Source organism: Solanum pennellii, chromosome 9, assembly GCF_001406875.1.
Source record: "Solanum pennellii chromosome 9, SPENNV200".
NCBI lineage: Eukaryota > Viridiplantae > Streptophyta > Magnoliopsida > Solanales > Solanaceae > Solanum > Solanum pennellii.
The window spans coordinates 39,015,606-39,040,423 of record NC_028645.1 but is presented as its reverse complement, the minus strand read 5'-3'; the positions used below and the strand labels follow the sequence as shown (position 1 = coordinate 39,040,423).

The following is a 24,818-nucleotide window of genomic DNA, read 5'->3' as shown; positions in this document are numbered from 1 at the left end:
CCCCCCCCCCCCAACTTCATCATTTCTTGGATTTGCAGCGATGTTCAAGTAAAAAGTGAAGAAATCAATTTGTTACTCTGATAAAGTAAGAACTGAAGACTTACTTTTAATATTTTCATAAATATTATGTAATGATTGTTCGATTAATGTATTTTGTAAATTTTTAGAGTTTAGTTTTATTCAATTTTTTATTCGATTTGGTCTATTATACTATAGCATTGTGAAGTTTGTGTAGTGTTGACATTATACATTGTTTTATGATGTTAGGGCCTTTTATTGCTTTTACATGCTTTATTGATTGTTTCTCGAGTTAGGTATGTGTGTGATTGGTATGTGAATGACTTCATTGTTCCCAATTTGTGCACTTTATTGTTTGCTTTAGTATTGTATTCTATGTTGAAATTTAAATAAATAATGTTAGTTGCCCCTATAATTTTACTACCTTTATCATCATATTAAATAATCTTATGTTTCCTATAAGTTGTTTTAATTATAGCTGACAATTCCTTTTAACTTTTTGTGTCTACCATGTGAAAAATTTGAAGAATGACCGAAAAAGTGGATTTAGTATTTAACTATGGGGCAGGTGGGTCCTTTTTTCTCAAGTTGTATACATTAAAAAATTGAATGAAACTATCATATATTGACATTTTCTTAGAGTTGATTCAGAAATGATGGTTTGGGGCTGTGAAACAAATGTTAGTAATAGGACCAACTAGTAGGTACTATTTGCTTGAGGATGATTAAAGCATTAGGACTCTATAATCTGCTTTGTCTAGCCAATTTAGTGTTCTTCAATTATTTGTTGTAGATGAGGGTGAAGCTACTGTTGCTAATCCTAATATTTGTGACCTGATCAAGCCCTGCCCTGTTTTGCCAGTAGAGGTAGCAACGAATTGTGAATCAAATTATGAGGATGAGGATCAGAATGAACCTATCCTATTGATTACAATAGTGATGAGTGGGAAGACTTTAAAAAAGGAAAAAAACAAAGAGATCAATGACAAGCTAGACAAATTCTTAGAGTTGGAAAATGTTATGTGCTTTAAAGTCGTAAAGAATCTAAACACATTGTGAGTTTTTACTCTATTGTTAGAAAGGTTGCATTTAAAGTTGAAAAAAGTGACTACAAGATTGAGATAATTGTGTGATATTGGTTGTCTATTTGAGTGTTTGATATCTGAAGATAGGAAAAATCACCTATTCAATATTAAAACCTTGAACACCAAACACTCATGTGGTGAAAATGATTTTAAGAATAGAAGAGCCACTCAAGAAGCTTTAGCACACTACATCAAGAAAAAACTTCAAAATAATCCAAAGTACAGTGTAAATGATATGAAACAAGATTTCAATGATAATTTTAATTTGAATGTTAGTTATTCCAAGATGAAGAGGGTTAAAAGACTTGTGTTAGAGAAATTGAATGGTAGATACATTGATGAATTCAATAAGTTGGAGGGTTATACTCAAGAATTGAGGGACATCAACCCTGGTGTGATGTTACCATAAAATATCTAGAGAGGCTTTGGAACATGGAAAAAGAAGATTCTTAAGAATATATGTATGGATTCAAGATTTAAAAAATACATGTATGCAAGAGAATCTTACTGGTTGCAATAGGACAAGATTTAATGAAACACTTCTATCCACTTGCTTGGGCAGTGGTGGACAGAGAGACACTTAGGACATGGAAATGGTTTATTGAGCTGCTGAGAAATTCTCTAAACTTGGCAGATGGTGAAGCAGTAACATTCATGTCTGATATGCATATGGTAGTTTTTTCTAATTTTAATAAGTTTCTAATTTTCATTTAAATTCTTATACAAATAATACTTTAACTTATTATGATATTTATTGTTACAGGGGCTACTGAATGTTGTTAGTCAAGTGTTTCCTAAAGAACATCATCGATGGTGCAAGGCACATAGAAGCTAATTGGAGCAAGGATTGGAAAAGTGTACAGATGAAGAAGTTATTGTGGTGGTGTGCCTGGAGCACCTATGAAGAAGAATTCCGTAATCAATTGAAAGTCATGGGTGTTGTGTATAAACAAGATGCAAAGCATTTGGTATCATACCCTGCACAAAACTGGTGCAGGGCTTATTTTGACACAGTCTGCAAAAATAACTCACATGAGAATAATTTTACAAAGTCATTCAACAAATGGTTTCTAGAAGCAACGGCAAAACCTATAATCAAGACGTTAGAAAATATTAGAATCAAGGTGAGTTGTTACTGTTTATATTATCATCTTTTATATTACCTTTATCTAACTGTTAGGTTCTATGTAGGTTATATTAATGTGGGATGCTACTGAAAATTAGAGTTTGGGTTTTTCACAGTACGATGATTTTGAGTTTTAAGCTCACAAAGTTGTACTTTTTATTATCCTTTTCAAATTCTGCTGCTTTTGGTTGTGATCTATGACCTTGTTTATCTTTATTTGAATCCCTTGGGTATTTACAAAACCAACTTATCAGGAACTGAATTTTACATTTGATATGAAAGCCATAAAGAGCAGTGTTCAATTCTCTGTCAATTTATTTTCATTGAGATATCTAATGTTTTAATAGAAATTACATAACATAGCTTGATGTGATTGTTATATTGATAGGTTAAGTTGATCTTACTTCTGTGCCATGGTGTTGTATAATGACTTCAATATCATTGCACAATGTTGTCAAGTTCAATCTAATGGATACCAAAGATATGAGATAGTTGAGGGTGAGTATAGACATGTGGTGAATCTTAATAGGAAGAAGTGTACATATAGGACATGGAACTTGACTGGTATACCATGTCCTCATGCCATTAAATCATATCTTCATTAGAAACAAGAACCACTAGATCAGTTGAGTTGGTGGTATTCCAGAGAAGCTTACATGTTGATATACAAGAATAAGATACAACCTGTTAGAGGTGAGAAATTCTTGAAAGTTGATCCTTCTCATGTTATGGAGCCACCAGAAGTACATAAATTTGAAGGTAGGCCAAAACTTAAGAGAAAGAGAGAAAAGGATTAGACAAGGAAAAGGGAAGGGGTGTGGTCAACTTCAAGAAAAGGACTAAAATTGACATGCGGACATTGTAGTGCAACATGTCACAACCAAAGAAGATGTCCTATGGTATATAATTTTCTTTACTTGGTCAACATTTACAGTAGTTAATTCAATATCTAACTAATTTTATCATTTTTATAGCTTCAAAGATCAAAATAACTAGCGCAAAATGTGCCAGTGTCAACACCCCAAGCCAGTCTAGAAGAATCTAGTAGTGTCTTCATGTCTACTCCTGGATTTATTGCTTCTTCAAGTCAACAGAGTAGCCAACCTGATTCTACTTCCAAATGAAAGAAAATTGAAAAGAACCCTACTGGACCTTCAAAGTCAAAGAGAAAAATAATTGCTGATGAATTTGAGGATAAGCAACATATTGCACCTTCAAGTGCAGTTGCTGATGAGGATGGAGGTGAGCATGAAAGTGAAGACGAGCAGACAATTCAAAGGCCGAAGACAATTTCTGAAGCTAGGACTAGGCTTCAAGCTAAAAATATGCAGATTCGACCAACTGGTACCAGGAGGATTGGCTTCAAAGGAGATGACAATGGTGTGAGCATTCCAACTAATTTGCCATACTCACCAAGAAAATTGTCATGGAAAGGAAAAGAAGCTATGACTTCAAATCAATTGACAGTTGAAAAGGATACAAGAATTGACAAATTGAATGCAAAGAAAGGAAAAGTAGCTACGACTTCAGATCAATTGACAGTTGAAAAGGAGAAAAGAATTGGCAAATTGAAGGCAAAGAAGGGTGCGAAGAAATAGTTGCATTATGAAGTTGTTTTTGTTTTCCAGTGTTATGTTATGGCATGATGAAACTTAATATTTTGACTTTTTTTTATGTTACTATGTCTTGAACAAGTGTCTGTAAGTTTTTGTGGATTCAAAATATATGACAATGCCATTACCACTTATCTATGTAGTTGTTGTTTTTTGTTTTCCAGTTGCATTATATATGTTGCTTTATCTAGGAAGATGTCTTGATGGTAGGCTTAACAAATATTGTGAGTTGTGAATCCCCAGTGATATTTCCTTTGAACTAGATTGAGTTGATAGTTTTTAGTGTTGGGAGTGTTTCTTTAATTTTGGTTGTCTACTAAGTTGTACAGACGACAAAATAGCGTAGATCGTATTATACTGTTAACCTGCATTTGTGTAAAATTGAAAAGCAATTCATAATTTAGATGTTCTAATAATTTGTTGATTGCTACAAAAATGTTGTAAAATTTGCAGATTGTAGCAAAAATTTGCCGATTGCACTTTTTGCTATAAAATTTGCAGATTGTAAATTGCTGTAAAAATTTGCAGATCACAGATTGTTGTAAAAATTGCAGATTGCAGTAAAAATTTGCAGATTGAAAATTACTCTAAAAATTTGCAGATTGAAGATTGCAAATTGCTGTAAAAATTTGCAGATTGCATTTTGCTGTAAAAATTTACAGATTATAAATTGATGTACAAAAGCTGTAAAAATTTGCAGATTGCAGATTTTTGTAAAAATTTGCACATTGCATTTTGCTGTTACAATTTGCAGATTGCAAGTTGCTGTAAACAATTGCAAATTGCTGTAAAATGCATATTGCCAACATTAACAAGATTGCTAACAACTTTTCCGTTACAATCAAGAGATCAACACGATTGCTAACAACTTTCAACAAGCAAAACACAATAACATTACATCAGTTGTAACCTGCAGATTGCTAACATTACATCAAAATATAAATGACTACACAACACTACTAGAACAGAGCTACACCAAACTACTAACGACTACACACTAGTAGAACTGAGCTACATCAAACACGATATTCTGTACACAAGGCTCATCATCACCAACAAGAGAGAAAGAAAATCAGGAACAAGATGATCACATTTACGCGAATGATGAAATCTTCCATGCTGAAAGGTTTCTCCCAAATGGTGATTACTACAGTGGTTATTAGCTTGATATTTTTCCCTCATGGACAAGGTAAATATTGGTGGATGGATGTATGTATGTACGTTGGAGATTAGTTTCGTGGCAAAACAATGGGGAAAGGTATATTTATGGCCCTCGAGGGCAATGTACGAGGGCAATTTCAAGACTGGATTTATGGATGGAGATGGTTCCTATAGGAGTATCAGTGGCACGGCCTGGTCCTCCACCATCACTAGATCTCAAGCCATCAGAGTTTGATCCTCTAGAGAAGTATTGTACTGGATTTCCAATAGAAGGATCCAAGATCACACTTCCTCGTCCGTCTTGTGAATTCAGATAGAAGGATTATTGTCTGAAAGTTTTCAGGTAAGGTTTCATTTCTATTACTTGTTGAAAATGATGACTTTACAAAACATTGAAACTAATGGTCATCCATTGCAATGTTCCTCAAGACATTAAAGATGCTATTCGAAGTGGATGCAGCTGATTATATGATATCGATCTTCGGTAATTATGCTCTCCGAGAGCTTTGTTCCCCTGAAAAAAGTTAAAGTTTTTTCTACTTGACAAACGATGATCGATATATGATCAAAACAAAGAATAAGGGAGAAACAAAAGTAAGACTCTAAATGACTGCAATTTTTTTCTGCAAAGATCAGTACTTCTGATCTGAGGAACATTATGAATTTCAATGGCACCCATTTCCTTTGGTTTATGAATTTGATTTGCAATACTTTTTTTTTGTGGTGGGGGTGATTCAAAATTTAACCATTTCTAATCAATAGAATAAGAGAAGTTTGTAATTAGAATATTTTGAATCAGAATAATATGCACTGCACGATTACTTTTTGGGAAGGTTCATCTACAATGATTTGGTTGCCTAATTTCACCAATATCATAATTTTCTTTGACTAAGGTCTCACTTGGTAGGAGGAATATGGGATAACTAATCTTGGGAATAATTTTAGGATGAACTTATTCCATGTTTAGTTGGGTTAAAATCATGGTATAAATTATCCAAGAATTAGCTATACCGGGATTTTAGTGTTATTTTTATCACACATTGAGGGTGGGATAACAATTTGGGATAACTCGTTCCCTAACCAAACTTGCCCTAAGAGTTTTACTATCATGCAAAACAGAAGAGAAATATTGGCCAGAAATAAAGTAGGAAGATATTAGTTTTCCATTTCTTATAACATGTACGCTTAAGAAAGGATTTGATTCAGAACATGTACATATTTGCTGAGACAAGTTAAGTACTCACTATATATGTGAAAGTATTTTACCATTTGTTTCTTCCTCTGCATGAAGATGACCGAGGATGATCCTGCTGAAACTAAGCTTGGTATGTTATTCAGTTCCTCTCCATGACAAGCTGAAGATCCCTGCGGTCCAGAAACCACTACTCAAACTTTTAACCTTTGGTCATCACAAGCTAAGAGATGTGTCATCGTCTCACAAGGTAACTGATAGCTCTGTGTTTCTCTGTTTGCATGTCTGGGGATATAGTTATGTAGTGGCCCGCTGCGCCACCTTAATCCACATACATTGCAGAGCACTAGTTTTTCAGGTGGTCCAGGTCTTCACTGGCGGGTTTCTATTTGAGTTCAAAATTACTTACTGGTTAACTGGGATAAATATGAATAAAATTCTTACAGGTCACAAACTAAAGCACAATGTTTATTCACAATGAAGATCTTCTGTAAAAAGGTATTGAATGTATTGCACGAGAACGGAAGTGTCATGAAACTAGAGTATGTACAAGATTAAATTGGTAACTTTGTCTATTCCTCAAAAGTCAATACTAAAATTGTACTGATCAGTATTTACAACATGTACTTTAACTCCTACTATCTTTTACTAAATTATGTCTGGTACATCAATTATGGAGATAATATCGTTTGAGTATAATTGATTACACCAAAAATATAGTTGCATAAGGACCTTTAGTTTGACTTTTTGGATACTATTCTCAACACTATCAAAAGCTCTAGAGTTCCTTTCCTTCCATATTATCCACCATATACTAGGTGGGATTCTTGGGTTGCTTTCTTGCTTCCTCCAAACTTCGGATTACTTCTGTGATCTTGGCAGGCATAGTCCATGACATACCCTTAAGACTCAGGGATAACTTCCATAGTTTTGTTTGTGATCTTGCAGTGTACAAATAGATGGTTAACTGTCTCAGCAATTTCCCAACAAAAGAAACATCTAGAACATAATGGTATCCCCTTTTCATTAAGTTGTCTTGAGTCAGTACAGTCTCCTTAGTTAACAGACAAACAAAACATGCCACTTCGAGTAGAATTTTAACCTTCAAATTCCTCTCCATGGCCAGTGACTTTGAGGCTAATTGGTGTGGTTCAACCAGTTGTATGCACAACCCACCTTAAAGCTTCCCTATCGATTGCCTTTCCACCACAAAATGTCTTGACCTACTTGCATTCCATTAAATTTCCCAAAGGTGTTGAAAAAACCTTTGAGCTCCCAATCATTTAATTGTCCTTTAAAGTTGAAGTTCTATCCTTGAGGAGTCCAGTGATCTACTATGATCTTTTGTTGGTATAGCAGGATACAAGACCTATAGCCTACCTGCCTCATGCCAAAAATCTTTCCATTATTCTGTTTTCTCTCCATTCATCACTTTGATCTTTGTGTTAGCCTTAAACTCAAACAACAGAGATCTAATGGATCTCCATACAGTTACCTCATATGGTGTAGTCACTTCTTTGGTTATATTCCTCTTCATATTTGTTTTAATGACTTCCTTCCAGTAGGACTACTATTCATTACTGACCTTCCACAACCATTTCATCATAAGAGATTTGCTTTGATTAACCAAATTCCTTATTCCGAGACCTCCATGCTTCTTTCCCACTATCACAACATCTCATTTTAAAATGTTCTAGCCTTTACTCTCACTGTTTCCTTACCAAAAGAATTTTCTTCTGATTTTATTCAACCTAGTCATTAAACTTTTGGGAATCGGGAATACTGACATCATATAGGTTGGTAGTGAATCAAGAACATAATTAATCAATGTCAACCTGCCACCCGAGGAGATTGTGATTTCCATCTTGCAAAATTCATTGCAAATTTTTCAACCACATTGTTCCAGATTTCATATGACAATCTGTTACAGAAATATCATATTTTGACAAACAATCTAGGATTTCTAGATCATGGGTACTCTTACTCCTCCCAGAACAAAGAAGTTTTTTTTACCTCCTCGTCCAAACCCGTTTTCTATACATATCCCTCCCAAAATTAGCTTAATGAACATTAACTTATCGTTCACCCTCCTAATTTCTACCGCTTGCTGCTTGAGTTCCTTGTCTGCTAAAAGTCTATTCTATTTCTACTCATCGGTCTTCTTTAGTACGATAACTTAAATCCATCTACATCCCTGAAATTGGTTCCTACCCATTTGGTTTCTTTTATACAAGCTTTATTGATATTCCTCCTCATAGGAATCTTCAGTAACTATATCAATTTTCTTGATAATTTCCCTATGTTTCAACCCTCACCACCCCTGCCCCCGCTCCTGCTGCCAATCAAGTACATAACCATAAACTACATCAAACCATGAAGCCACTAACGCCCGTTATAGAGTAATCAACTGTGCAATAAACAATAAAAAACAGGCAACCCATAACGACAAATACCCTGAATCATAATATTGACAGTCATGTAATACAATGACGAAAATAAATAGAAGTAATAAACCACAGAAAAGATATTGTTCAAAGTAGGAACCAAAAAATGCAATAGTATTTATAACGGCGCGGAAACAAATTCATGAACGTGATATCAGATTAAGGAAATCAGTAAACAAGCAAGCAATAATGAGGGGTTGCGCAATATGTGACGGAAATATCAGATTTAGACAAATGAATCTAGGATTTCTAGAACATGGGTGCACCACTAAAAAAAGAAGGAAAAAACGTATTGAGTAGAAAGTTATTCTAGGTCCTCTAAGTAAATAACCAAATATTTAATTAAGTGCACCATTTAGCATTTTTGTAGCATCGTTGCCAGCATATAATATTATTGGGAGGAGGCTTGGAACACTTTTCAGTTATCATAGGGTTGCACTAGAGATCGACCCTTAGCCTGTTCATTTTTTCCTTAGTGATGGATGAATTGATACGATATATTCAATGAAATATATTGTGGTTTTTGCCATTCGTAGATCACATAGTATAGAATAACAAGATATAGGGTGGAGTTAGAGAATAACTGGATGTTTTGAGACAGATCTTAGAGAATGAACTTTTCAGGTTAAGCAAAACTAAAACAAAGTATTTTGCGTGTAACTTCAATTAACACTTGAGGAATAGGTGGAAGTGAGGAATGACTCACAAATCCTATTCAAGACAAAGAGAAGAAACTTCAAGTATTTTGGGTCTATAATTAGAGGCGTATGATGTCGCACATCATATTGGAGTAGGGTGGGTAAATTGAAGGCACACATCTTGGGGTACTTTGCGATGAATATGTGTTTCCATGATTAAAGGTATGTTCCATAAAGTGGTAGTTATACCTAGTGTTATCAAAGGCGCGCTTAAGCCCTGAAGTGAGGTTTGAGATGTGTTGAGTGCTTCGCCTCGATTTATGTGCATTTCACTGTTGTCATGAAGGTTCTAGGCAATCATTTCCTTGGGGATGAGCCTCTACTGAAGAACTGATACTAAATTATTGATATTTCACTTCATCATAATATTTTTCAATTTGTTTGGTCATATATTTGTCATTCATATTTATAACTATTAGTCTTGGCTAAACATAAATAGTTGTAATCTTTTATTCCTTTGCGCCTTTTTTCGTTGAAGCCCACATTTTATTTGCACTTTGCGTTTAAGGCCTCCACGGACCTTAGAGCTTTTTTGTGTTTTTCTCTTTTGATAACACTGGTTAGACCTACATGGTTGTATGGATAAGGGGTTGTTCATGTTTATGGTGCATTCATAAACCCTAGGGAGTCGTGAAGAGTGGTGTTTTCAGGGGTACATCATCTAGAAATCAAGGACGATGGTTGTCAAAAGATTAAATAATTGGGAACTACATGTGCATGGATTGTAGGGATTGAGGACAAAATCCACAATTCATCCTAAATGACCTTAGTTCCTTTTAGACTAATGGCAGATGTACTGAAAATTAATTAAAATTTGGCTCGAGCGATGAAAAAAGTAATGTACTCTATGTTTTATTTTTTAACATATGCACCATTTTATGGAAATTTGGGTATTTATTGTTTATGCATGTGAGTCTTCAAAATTCATTTGCTGAACACCTGGTACATAATTCTTAAGCATAACCTAATCAAATAACCTGTAAAGCATGAGATTGTTGATAAAGATAAAAGATGGGATATAGGTGGTGTATGAACTTACTCTTGATGCCACAATGGAGACATGGACCTCGTCTACCCATAACATCTGATTATTAATGATTCAGTTCAAATCAGGTTTAATTTGCTGTTGCTGACCTTTAGAGTTTGATTTGCTCTTAAAATTTAAAATGTCTAGAGTGAGGTGATAGGTCACAGTATAGTATATATAGACAGATAAGAATTTGGTAGACTATAGCTTGTCCTTATATGGAAATAGATGATTTATGATAGATTTGTCATTAACTTCAATTTCTTTCCAATAAACTTTTTTTACATCAAGAACGAACTACTACATTCTATTTATTTCGAATAATATTTTTTTACATCCATTTCCCCTTGTACTAGTACAATAATCGAATCGACCATTTTGCCTAATTATATGAGGATAAGGGTCTCATTACTACTCTGCAGGTGAGATTTGAAGTCCATACAGGTTGCTCTGTCACTGTTAATTGGATAAATTACGACAAATTTGTCATTAACTTCAATTTCTTCCAATAATAGTTTTTTACATCCAGAAAAGTACTACTATATTCAATTTATTTCCAATAATGATTTTTTACATCCATTTCCCCTTGCACTAGTACAATCAAATTGACCGTTTTGCCTAAATATATGATGGTCTCATTATTACTCTGCAGGTGAGAGTAGAAGTACATACAAGTGGCTCCGTGACCGATAATTGGATTAATTATCATTTGGTAAGTATGCCTCAACTTCTGAATTAATTTAAGAAGATATAGGTATTAACATAGAGCAGGCTATTTCCTTGGAAATATTCTGTAAGACTTTGGCTCCTTGATTTCTGATCTTCCGGTTCTCCCAAAAACCACTGCTGTTTGGAAAGGCTCAATTATATTAAGGCAATGTTTCCCTAGTAAAAAGGATTTTAAAAAGAACAAACCACGTTTGTTTGATTATCAGGAACAAAACTGTTATTTATATCAATAAGATCACTCTATCAAATTATTATTTTTAAAATATTGACATGACAAAATAAATTTTTTTTAATGCCATCTTAACATGAATCCATATAACAAATAAAATAGAATTAAAGAAAAATCATTAAGAGATTTTAATGAAAAATACTTCTATTATATAACTTTATATTAATTTTCAAATTTCAGAATTTATTTTTCAAACACAACTTTGAATTATTTTTTTAAAAGGTTCAACATAAGCTAACTATATGGTGGAGTTACAAAGGAACAAAACTATCGAGTAGTGCTAAAACAAGAAGCTTCAGTAATAATGAAACACTTTAAAGAAATGATTGGTGTAATGAATTCCACAAAAGAGGCAAAGTTTTGTAAAAAAAATGATTAAAATGGACATGTTTTCAAAGGATTTGTCAAATGTGTTAAGAGAAATCAAAACTCAATGTGACCGTCCGCCGCCCAAAAATTCAATGTTTGCTTCTACCGCTACCAATCATTGTAGCCTGAATCACAATTCCACCGAACACTTACGCTTTTTATAGTTGAAAATAACACTAATTAATAGTTAATTTGTAGCATGAATCTCCATTATCTTTAATTTATGAATTCCATATAAAAATAATTTATTTTATTATGTTAATATTTTTTTAATAATAAATTTATTTGAGTGGTTTTACTAATTCAAATAAAAAGTTGAGTGATTTTATTGATACAAATAAAAAGTTACTTTTAGCACATATATATATAATAGAACCTTAGGTCGCCTACGTGGCGTTACCAAAAACCATGATTCACTTTTAATTAATTTATTTACAAAGTTAGTCTTGTCTTTCATGAAAAGTTGAGATATTTACGAGAAGTTGTGATTTTTATGAAAAGTTACGACTTTAATGAAGAGTTGCGACTTTTATGAAAAGTTGTGACCTTAGATGAAATGTTGCGACTTTAATGAAGAATTGCAACTTTTATGAAAGATTGTGACTTTTCTGAAGGATCAATCTTTTTCTAAATATTTGTAATCTTTCTGATAAAGTACAATAAATGAATAAATATTTGTTCATACTATCATATGTTTATTATAAATACAGAGATTTCTCTCATTTCAAAACAACAATAATGTTGAAGCTCTTCTTTATCTTCACAATTAATTATTTGTGTATGTTACTCATGTTGAGTGTCTAATGTCTATGTGACACCATTGCTTATGTTAGAGATCACGGTATATATTTTTGCAATTATTAATTTATTCTTATATGTTATTAAGGATAAATTATAAGATGTAATAATTTTCATTTTTCTTTACATTATTAATCTTTTATGTAAAATAATATAATTTAGTTCTAATGATTGATAGATTTAAGTATTATTTTATATATTCCGTGATATTAAATTCTTGCACAAAGCGCATATAGTTTTACTAGTGATGTATTAATTATTAGTATAACATAAGCTTAAAATCCATACAAATAAAGAATTAAACTATACTAAAAATAAATAAGTGTAGCAAATTTTAGCACATGAGTGTATTTAAAGCCTTCATCTATATACATACATGTCTTCAATTTGGCAACTTTCTTGGCGTTAGAGGGATTGAAGAAGATGAGCCCAACGTCTATTTTCATGGCTTTTTGGAGTCCTTGCCGTAACTCTCTTACTTCTCCTACTCGTTTTTTTTTAATGTAATGCCATTACATTCACATATTGAAATTGTTATTGCAACTAATTGAAAATTTATTAAAGATCCAATATTCAAATATAACTTTTTGCCCCTTTTCATTCTAATGAGAACTTTATTCAAGATTCTATATTAAAATTATTTTTCATCCAAGATTCAGTATCCAAGACTGGAGAATTTTGTTTTTTGACAATTTAGGAGAACCCAAGAACTCGCCCATATAAATATGTCAACTAGAAATTTCCATCCTAGCAAGAATGCCATTGTAATTTTCTTTTGTTAGTAGTATTTTGTTCAGTGTTTATTTGATGCTGTGGAGTACGCTTAGTTCTTTATTTGAGGATGCAACTATTAGGTTGTGATTAAAACCTATTTGGGGTAACAATAATTTGTTGCATTCTTGGTTTAAAAAAAGGGTTTAAAAGGATAATCTTTTTATTGGATTTTTATTTTGGGTAAATGGTCTAAATATTATTTGTCGTGTTTTACTCACACTTGATAGCAGTTGAAAGGTGAGGGTTGGGGCACTAGTATGGTGTTTTACTGATTTTTGAATATTGATGATAGATAACAATTGGTGAATGGAGTAGGAGTTGAGATATTAGCGGGAAAAGACGAGTCACTCCTAAGTAGTTCGGAAAATATTGATGGTGAAAGAATTTCCAAGAATCGTTTCCATCATTCCACAACTAACCTAAGTATCTTTTTGCTTCCCAGAGTGGCAGGCAAGTGTGGCTTTTGAATTTGGAGAGAAAATTTCAGATATTTCAAACTTTGTTACGAATATTCCAGAAAATTTCTAGAAGAATATGAGAAAACCCATGAACTAGATCGGAAAACATAATTCTTATATGGTACGAAACAGAAGATCCTATGTTCTACATATACAAACTCAATTTTCTGCATGGTTAACAAATTGTATCATTGGAAAAACAAAGAGTAAGATTGTGTTTAGGCAATAAAAGGAAGGGCTATAGAAAGAGCAACTAATTTTGCATTTGGAGCGAACGAAATTAGAAAACTGCAAACACCCAAGAAAGAGACAACTGGACATGTCCATGTTGTTTTGGGTGGAGATATTCACCCTCAAAACGTCCACTTTTAATGTCAAGAACTATGAACACATTCGGATATATGTTTTCCACTTAATGCGAGGATTGATCAATTGTTTTTCCAGTTGTTTCATTTTGGATAGCCACATTCAATTTTATTATTATTTATCCTAAAACAAAGTAAAATGCAAGACAGTACAGTTATAATGACACGCATATGTAAGTCAAATGCCCTTTAGGATGTCACAATGTATTTCTACAATGAGGTCCAGAAAAACTAACAAACTTGTAGGTAAGCACATGGTGATAAACATTGGAATTAACATATTAAATGCACCTAAAACGTGGAATTTGATATGTCTAATTCATGGAAACTCCATCCTATGAACCCCGCACATAGCGAGAGCTTTAGTCCACCAGGCTTCCCTATTGAATCTTATGCATGCCCCTCAAAATTCACTTAGGGACATGTTTGAAAAGACACTAGGTAATTGGAATTGGTGTAATTACTAGGGTAGTTATTATCAGCCTAGTAATTACACTGACATGTTTGATTGTCACGATTACACATGTCTTGTTTTGATGCCCAATGTAATTAGACATGTTCTCTTTGGATGCACAATTGCAATCATAAAATTATAATAAATTTAAAAATAAAATTGATTATATAAAATTTATACTGGACAAATAAGAAACTTTATAAATGACATTAAACTAAATATTTAAGATATATATTCCTTTTACAAATATATTAGTTAATAAACATATTTTCTGAAAAAATAATGGATTTATATTTTTTCAAACTAATATATTTCAACTGAATTGATCGTAACAACTAAAATTATGAAGTTTCTATAACATCGTGAAATTCATGTTTGATAAGAAAAATAACATATAAATATTTGACAAAAATATAATCTGTCAAATATAATTATTAAATATTTGACAAAAATATAATCTGTCAAATATAATTAAAAAAAATGACGTGCAATGTAAATTCAATATTACTAAAACAAATGAAATTGAAAAATAATAACATAAGTGATCAAGTCAAAACAAAAAATTTCAGATAATACTCTTATAACAAATTTCAACATAACAATAAATATGATTTTTTTTCTTAATAAAGAAAACATAAGTCTATAACCTTACTTAACAATACTTTTTTTTAATTTAAAAATTAGGATACTAATAAAATTATGCAATGAGAAAAATAAGCATGACATAAATAAATAGATATTACGAGAAAATTACATAGAATCACGTAAAGTAAGGTTGAGAACAAGAAGAAAATGAAATATAATTATAAAAAATAAAAATAAAATTTTACAAACTTTAGAATAATAATAAAATAAGAACTTAAAATAATAGAAGTAAAAAAATAAAAAAAATAAAAAAAAAGTAATCAGGTGATAATTACACCATGTAATTACCAGCAATTCACCGTCTCTGCCTGTGAATTGTATATTATACTTACCCCCAGCCAGTTACACCAATTACCTGTTGACCAAGTAATTACATGTCTTTCCAAACAGGACAAGTCAATATAATTACACCAATTACACCAAATCTAATTACCAGGGTGTCCTTCCAAACAAGCCCATAGAGATTTGGATTTTCTACACGAACATTCATTGAGTAACAAGCATTATCTTCTGCCATTGGAGATAGAGACGTTGAGCGTTCTCTTGTAGTAGTTGGTGATACGAGCAGCAAACCTCCAAGACCAATCTCATTTGGAGGAATTTATATGTTCCTTGCTTAAATTAGAGTAGCATCTTCACCACCCGTTTGGTATGTTTCCAAATTCTGGTTCCTGTAGAATGTTATAAAGTTGCCTCTGGAGTCTTTTGACAGGTGCCAAAATGCATTGTTAAGCTCTGATCTCTTTCTTTTTGGGACATTGTTAGGATTCCAGATAGGATCTTTGTCTGCTTCTCCCAACAAAAGGTAAATATTAGTGCACATAAAACAATAAGGTATTAATACAATAGAATTATTTGTATGGTTAAAGTATAGTTGGACTAGTTAGTTCATATCTTTATTAAAAATCCTCAATTTCAGTTCATTGTGTATAGTAAAGTTAGTTCTCAAAATTTAGGAGAGACACTATAATAAATTAACCATTTAGAAAGAAAGAAACCAAAGATGTTGCTCGTAGAGTATCATATAGTAATTACTTTCATACGGCTTATTTGGTAAAATCTTGAATGTGATTTGACATTACATAATTTGACAAGCACATCACAGTAATCGAAGAACGATAGGAATTTCCTACTTAAAAATAAATTCATATCTCGTGAATATTGATACATGCTTATCAAGTTTTCTTAATGCTCATGGTGTAAATGATTCTTTTGAATGTTAGATACCAACATAAAAAAACCACTTCGATAGTGGAAGAATGCTGATAAAATTTTCTTTCTCACAGTTAAATATGTTGTGTATGGTCTGTAGATTCTCTTCCTTGTTTTCCGTTCCATTTTTGGAGGTGGTTCAAATTTATCCATTTCCAATCAATAGAATAAGAGAAGTTTGTATTTGGAATCAATATTATTATTGGGTCAAATGTTTCTTCCTTTTCTTTTGAATTCAGAAAACTATGCACTGCAGAATTATTTTTTGGTAAGGGGAATCTACAATGATTTGGTTGCCGAGTTTCACCTATCTCATAATTTCTTTATGTCACGACCAAAAAAACACGAGTCGTGATGGCACCTATATTCCCAACCAATAGGTAAGCCAACCAACATATTTTAACAAACTTAACTAACTAATGAGTGAAAAGACAACAATAAGTCAAATCTCCAATACTGAGTTCCTTATAAGTACGAATGCGGAAAACTGAAAAAAAAATACTACGCAAGAATTGGTGTCATAAGTACAAGAGCTTCTAGAATACGATGCAAGTCTGAAACTAAAATGACAAATCTAACATAAGAGATATCCTGTCTGAATACTGAATAACAGAATAAGTAAAAGATAAAGGGAGGTGTGGTCCACGGAACAGCCAAGCAGCTCACCACAACTCCAAGACACTCCAAACTCGGACTCAAACTTCTCCTCGAGATGTGCTCCAACTCGGAATCGAATCTGCACCACAAAGAGTGCAACAAGTGTAGTATGAGTACGAAACCACGTGTACCCAGTATGTCTCATTGACCGACAACGAAGAAGTAGTGACGAGATTTTATATAAGAAAAATAAATTCTTAAATTATATACGTATATATATATTACACTTACTATTTAAGTTTCATCAATAAATGTAATCAAACATCAAGTACTTTCCAAACACCAAACAAAACACATAATCAAAGAGAATGAATGATGTGATGAAAGTAATGCAATATGATACCATGTAATGATATGTATCAGAATACCCAGTACTCACTCAACCGTATATACATGATACTCCTCATAAATACATTGATAGCTCATGACCCATGAGGGACTCGCGAAGTCCATATACCGACACGGACAATCTCCACGTGTCTGTGCGAACGATCTCAATGCACTATCATAATATCAAACAATTTCTGCACGGACGGTCTCCACGTGCCCAAATTACAATCTTAACATCTCACCATCCCCAGCACGGATGATCTCCACGTGCCCAACTTATACTCAGTCTCATGTCTATGCATGTGCACAATATTATTTCAATATAAGGGGATGATGATGCATCTCAATCATCAATATCAACATAATACATAACCACCTCAATTATCACAACTATACGGGTGAAATAAAGAAAACACAATCACACAAGGATTTCAAGTCAATAATATATCAGCTAACGCCCATATGCTTTGGCATTCTCACATTACAATCCACCTTCTATAGTAGTAACTTTCTCCTTTTGTAACACTGGTACTCGTACCAATGCCCGTCACACCATTGATACGAGACCCCCATCTTTCGCCCTTACCCCATCTCTATTCCATTTTTTAAAAAAATATTTAATCCGGAAAAACATCCTTCAACAAGTCTAAAAAGTCTTAACATACCTTAAATGCCGAACTCGTGTCACGAATCTTCACAATTCCCTTTCGCAAAGCTTCGAAACGTTCACAATCTACCAATTATGCAATATTCGTAAGTAAGTGAGTTTGTAGACATTCAAATTATTATATGTCTATCATAGACCCTAAAACTCACTCATATTTCTAACCAAGCTCCAAATCTTGATATAATTTGTATGCCAAAATTTCATACTTGCTAAATTTCAAGCCGATAACTTAACTTTAATCTCTCCAAATACCCTAGAATTCAATGTTAAATCATATAATATACACCTAATAATTAATTACCTATCTCAATATATCAAAACTAGTATCTTAATTTTATATTTAACTTAAGCAGGTAAATGTAATAACCTAAACTACGAACCAGTGGAATTCTTGCGAACATCACCCATCTGCAATATGCCTAACTTCAACAAAAAAAATGTCAAATGCCAATCATTGGCATGATTGCCCAATGATTGGATTGAAAATTTTGTCCCCCCACCATTTTGATGCCTCACTAACCAAAAGCTTAAAAATATATCATCCAAATTCCCCCCATTCATATAATAATAATAATAATGTTAATAAATCAAATAACATTAACTAATATTATAATGACATTCAATGCAAAGTTTGAAATTTTGAGAATTAGTGTTATTGTCTTACCTGAACAAGGGTTTCTTCTCGTCGATGTATTTGAGCAGTTAGTTCTATTTCTGATTTTTTTTCTCAAATTCTGATGTAATAATTTTAACCCCCTTATATTTATTTTAATGAATGGGCCAAATATAACAAAAATATTTAATGGGTTATGGACTTGACCCCCAACTATTAACTATATTAGTTATTTAATTAAACAATTCACCAACTAAATACTCGTAGTTACCGAATAGTTTAGAAATACCCCCTTTAAATTTTCAAAAGGAGTCAAAATAGTCCTAGTTCTCAAAACGACCTAGAGGGTCATTACATCACCTACCACTTAAACAAACATTCGTCCTCGAACGGGAAAAGAAAAGAGCTAACCTGAACGCTCAAAAAGATAAGGATATTTACTCCTCATGTCTGATTCTGTCTCCCGTGTAGCCTTCTCCACTGGACGATGGTTCTACTGAACCTTTACTGAAGCAATCTCCTTGGACCTTAGCTTCCGAATTTGCCTATCCAAAATGGTTATCGGCTCTTCCTCAAAAGTCAAATTCTGATCAAGTAACACTGAATCCCATTGAATCACATGAGCACCACCCTGATGATACTTCTTCACCATTGAAATATGAAATACAGGATGGACACCTGACAACCCAGGCGGCAAAGCCAACTGATATGCCACCTCACCAATACGCTCCACAATCTCGAAAGGACCAATATACCTTGGGCTCAACTTGCCCTTCTTTCCAAACCTCATCACACCCTTCATGGGTGAAACCTTCAATAAAACCCTCTCTCCAACCATAAACTCTAAATCACGAACCTTTCGATCTGCATAATTCTTTTGCCTACTCTGAGCCATGAGAGTCTATCTTGGATCAACTTGACCTTGTCCAGGGACTCCTTCAACAAATCTGTACCCCATGGTCTAACCTCAAATGCATCAAACCAACCAATTGAAGATCGACATCTCCTACCATACAGAGTCTCAAATGGTTCCATCTCAATGATCGAATGATAACTATTATTGTAAGCTAACTCCTCCAAAGGCAAGAACTGATCCCACTAACCACCAAAGTCAATCACACAAGCCCGCAACATGTCCTTAAGAACCTGAATAGTCCGCTCAGACTGACCATCAGTCTGAGAGTGAAAGGTTGTACTATGATCCACCCGAGTGCCCAACTCTTTCTGCATAGACCGCCAGAATTGAGATGTAAATTGGGTGCCACGATCTGAAATAATAGATATAGGAACCCCATGCAACCGAACTATCTCCCGAATATAAATCTTCGCTAACTTCTCTGAGTTATAGGTAGTCTGAACTGGTAAAAAGTGTGCAGACTTAGTCAGTCGATCCACAATGACCCATATAGCATCGAACTTACCCAAGGTGCGTGGAAATCCTACCACAAAGTCCATAGCAATACGCTCCCACTTCCACTCAGGTATGGGCATCCTCTGAGTCATACCTCCAGGCTTTTGGTGTTCATACTTCTCTTGCTGACAATTCAAACACCGAGATACAAAATCTACTATGTCCCTCTTCATACGACACCACCTATAATAATGCTTCAAGTCATGATACATCTTAGTAGCCCTCGGATGAATAGAGTACCTCGAACTATGGGCCTCCTCCATGATTAATCTAGTCAAATCACTTGTACGAGGAACACAAATACGACCTTTAATCCTCAAAACTCCTTCACTATCAAGAATTGCAGCCTTGGCTTCTCCTTTTAACACCTTGTCCCTAATCTTACATAATTCGCCATCATCAAACTGTTGAGCTCGAATCTGCTCCAACAAGGATGACCTAGCCTCCTTATAAGCCAACACCTTACCAGATTCTATAATATCAAGTCTCACAAAGCTATTGGCCAAGAATTGGACATCCCTAGCTAAAGGATGCTCGCCCACCTGTAACATGGCTAAACTACCCATACTTACCACCTTCCGACTCAAGGCATCTGCTACAACATTTGCCTTGCCGGGATGATAAAGAATAGTCATATCGTAGTCTTTGAGCAACTCCAACCATCTCCGCTGCCTCAAATTCAGATCCCTCTGATTAAATATATATTGGAGACTAGGATTATCCATGAACACCTCACAATGCACACCATAAAGATAATGCCTCCAAATCTTCAATGCAAACACAACAGCCGCCAACTCTAAATCATGAATAGGATAGTTCTTCTCATGAACCTTCAACTGTCTTGAAGCATAAGCTATCATTTTTCCCTTCTGCATTAGTACACAACCAAGACCAATCCGAGAATCATCACAATATACAACAAAACCCTCTCCCTCCACGGGTAGGGTCAAAATCGGAGCAGTAGTTAATAAAGTGTTGAGCCTTTGGAAACTAACCTCACACTCGTCAGACCACTGAAAAGTCACTTCCTTCTGTGTCAATCTAGTTAATGGAGATGCAATGGATGAGAAACCCTCAACAAATCATCGATAATAACCTGCAAGGCCTAAGAAACTCCGAATCTCGGTAACTGAAGCAGGTCTGACCCAATCTCTAACTGCCTCAATCTTCTTAGGATCCACCATGATACCCTCCTTGGATACTACATGTCCTAAGAATGCTACCGAACTAAGCCAAAACTCACACTTTGAAAACTTTGCATAAAGCTTTTTCTCCTTTAGAATCTCAAGCACAATCCTCAAATGATGCTCATGTTTCTCCTTACTGCGTGAGTATATCAATATATCATCAATGAATACAATAACAAAGGAATCCAAATACGGTATGAACACTACATTCATCAAGTCCATAAAAGCTGCAGGGGCATTAGTCAATCCAAAAGACATCACCAAAAACTCGTAATGGCCATAACGTGTGGGATATCCTCCGACCTAATCTTCAGCTGATGATAGCCAGATCTCAAATCAATCTTGGAGAAAACTGAAGCACCCTGCAACTGATCAAATAAGTCATCAATACGAGGTATCGGGTACTTATTTCTGATGGTTACCTTGTTCAACTGTCGATAGTCAATACACATACGCATAGATCCATATTTATTCTTCACAAATAACACTGGAGCACCCCAAGGAGATACACTCAGTCTTATAAAACCTTTGCTCAACAAATCCTGCAACTGCTCCTTCAACTCTTTCAATTCAGCAAGTACCATACGATAAGGAGGAATGGAAATAGGCTGAGTGCCTGGATCCACATCAATACAAAAATCAATATCACGATCTGGTGGAAGACCTGGCAAATCGGTCGAGAATACCTCTGAAAATTCACTTACCACTGGAATAGACTCAAGCATAGGAGTAACATCACTAGTATCTCGAATGTGTGCCAAATAAGCCAAACATCCTCTCTGTACTAACTAACGAGCCTTAAGAAATGATATCACACCCTTAGGAGGGTGACTAAGAGAACCTTTCCATTCTACTATGGGAATTCCAGGCATAGCTAAAGTAATTGTCTTGGCATGGCAATTTAAAATTGCGTGGTAAGAAGATAACCAATCCATACCAAGAATCACATCAAAATCTACCATATCTAAGACCTTTAAATATGCATGAGTGTCATACCCCATCAAGGTAACAATACATAATCGATACACCCGATCGACAACTACAGAATCCCCGACAAGAATAGAAACATGTATCGGCAAATCAAGAGACTCACATAATATATCCAGACTAGGAGCAAAATATGTGGACACATAAGAATAAGTAGAGCTTGGATCAAATAATACAATAGCTGGTTGATGACAAACCGGAATAATACCTGTGATAACAGCATCTGAAGCCTCAGCCTCTCGCCTACACGAAAAAGCATAACAATGAGAACGACCTCCCTCAGATTGTGAATCTCCACGACCACCACCTCGACCAGAAGAAGAACAACCTCTACCTGAGTAAGAACCACCTTTACCACTCTGTGCACCACCCTTAGCTGGAGGTTGTGCAGCCCTGAAAGTCGAAGCCTGAGAACCCGGATGTAAGCCACCACGCCTGGTCCTAGAACAGTCTCTCACATAATGTTCCATATAACCACACTCAAAACAACCCCTACGAGATGCAGGCTGATGAGAGGATCCTGAATGACCAAAATGCCCTCCACGAACTACAGGTCTAGAAGATGAACCCTGTGAAGAATGTACTGAGCTCGAAGAGCTATGCCCAGTGTAACCAACCTCAGACGCTGGTATAGCAGCATGAATGGGTCTGCTGGACTGAGGGTGATAACCTCTGCCCAAGTAACCACGACTTCTAGGCGGAGCACCACCATAATCACTTGAATAACGAGTCCTCTTGCCCTCACGCTGCTCAAATCCCTCACGCCGAATCATCTCCAACTCCTTAGCAGCATCTACCACTTTTTGGAATGGAAAATCAGAAGCAGCAACCTGAGAAACTCCTAGACGAATCGAAATAATCTGCCCCTTAACAAACCTTCTCACTCTCTCAGCCTCTGTGGGAAGTATCATCGAATCATGCCTAGCCAAGGCATGAAATCTACCCTCATACTCTGTAATTGACATACCACCTTGCTGCAAACCCTCAAACTCGGCCCTCTTGCTCTCCCTCTCACAGCGTGGAACAAATTTGGATAGAAATACATGAGTAAACTGAGTCCAGGATAGTGGAGGGGATCCAGATGGCCTACTACTAATGTAATCCCTCCACCACTGCTTGACAGAGCCAGTCATCTGAAACGCTGTGTAGTCAACTCCATGAGACTCCACTAATCAAATATTATGCAACCTCTCATGATAACTAACTATAAATTCATATGCATCCTCAGTTAAATCACCAGTATAAGTAGGAGGATTCATTTGTCTGAACCTCCCAACATATTTTGCTCATAAATGGTCATAGAAGGTCTGTTCACCAGATGTGATGCAATATCTGGAAACTCCATACTATCCAAACGAGGAGCTACAACAGTAGTTGGCTCAGTCCTGGGAGTCTGAGAATCTGGAGCAACTATTGGATCTGGAGTCTGACCTCCAACACGGGTCTGTGACCCATCAGAAGTGACAGGTAAAACTCCTGCCTGAGCCATCCCCTCTAGGATTCATAACATACGAGCCAAGGTATCTTGAAGCACTGGGGTGGCAATAGTACTGGGTGGATCCTGAGCTAGCCCATCCCCATCGACACGATCTTGCATATCCCCATAAATAACCTCTACATCAGGAGGTACGGTCCTATCACGACCCTGGGTAACTATTGGTACTTGACCTTCCACAAAAGCTGCAATACGGCCCCTACCCCCACCTTGAGCTCGTCTCTTGCCTCTACCTCGGATAGTGTTCCCAGAAGCAGGCGCAAGAATAGGATTTTGACCCCTACTTGCCGATGTATGAGTCCTCTCAATCTGAGAGAATGAGATATCAAGATTAGAATTTTGACAAGGTCAAACGTGCACGATATGGAATAAAAGAACAGAATATTTCCTAAATGTCCTATAGCCTTTCGAAAATAGGTATGGACGTCTTTATACCGATCCGCAAGACTCTACTAGACATAGCTCTTGTACTCGTGAGATCGATGAACCTAGGGCTCTGATACCAAATTATCGCGACCCAGAAATCATGAGTCGTGATGGCACCTATATTCCCAACCAAGAGGTAAGCCAACCAACATATTTTAACAAACTTAACTAACTAATGAGTGAAAAGACAACAATAAGTCAAATCTCCAATACTGAGTTCCTTATAAGTACGAATGCGGAAAACTTGGAAAAAAATACTACCCAAGAATTGGTGTCATAAGTACAAGAGCTTCTAGAATACGATGCAAGTCTGAAACTAAAATGACAAATCTAACATAAGGGATATCCTGTCTGAATACTGAATAACAGAATAAGTAAAAGATAGAGGGAGGTGTGGTCCATGGAACAGCCAAGCAGCTCACCACAACTCCAAGACACTCCAAACTCGGACTCAAACTTCTCCTCGAGATGTGCTCCTACTCGAAATTGAATCTGCACCACAAAAAGTGCAACAAGTGTAGTATGAGTACGAAACCACGTGTACCCAGTATGTCTCATTGACCGACAACGAAGAAGTAGTGACGGGAGTTTATATAAGAAAAACAAATTCATAAATTATATAAGTATATATATATTACACTTACTATT

General features: G+C 35.0%; 1 protein-coding gene and 2 pseudogenes across 1 annotated transcript; 2 read left to right on the top strand and 1 right to left on the bottom strand.

Moving 5' to 3' along the window:
• The window catches only part of LOC107030136, a 39,663-nt pseudogene extending 28,560 nt beyond the window's left edge, over positions 1 to 11,103 (top strand).
• On the top strand, positions 3,119 to 3,827 carry LOC114078610 (annotated as a pseudogene).
• Positions 11,104 to 15,801: 4,698 nt separating the features above from the next.
• On the bottom strand, positions 15,802 to 19,699 carry LOC107030134. The gene is made up of 6 exons (XM_015231523.1): positions 19,521 to 19,699; positions 19,167 to 19,419; positions 18,432 to 18,474; positions 18,050 to 18,117; positions 17,064 to 17,133; positions 15,802 to 15,971 (listed from the first exon to the last, which is right to left on the bottom strand). The coding sequence occupies exons 1-6, from the start codon at positions 19,697 to 19,699 to the stop codon at positions 15,802 to 15,804; spliced, it is 783 nt and encodes a 260-aa protein (XP_015087009.1).
• Positions 19,700 to 24,818: the final 5,119 nt, after the last annotated feature.

What these genes read in the sequence shown, in the direction of transcription:
- LOC107030134 (XM_015231523.1), bottom strand. Translation starts at nt 19,699, where the DNA reads ATGGAACCATTTGAGACTCTGTATGGTAGGAGATGTCGATCTTCAATT. An exon ending in AGAATTATGCAGATCGAAAG is followed by an intron (nt 19,420 to 19,520) that starts GTTCGTGATTTA and finishes GTTGAGCCCAAG; the next exon opens with GTATATTGGTCCTTTCGAGA. An exon ending in TGGAGTGTCTTGGAGTTGTG is followed by an intron (nt 15,972 to 17,063) that starts GTGAGCTGCTTG and finishes TGGGAGAAGCAG; the next exon opens with ACAAAGATCCTATCTGGAAT.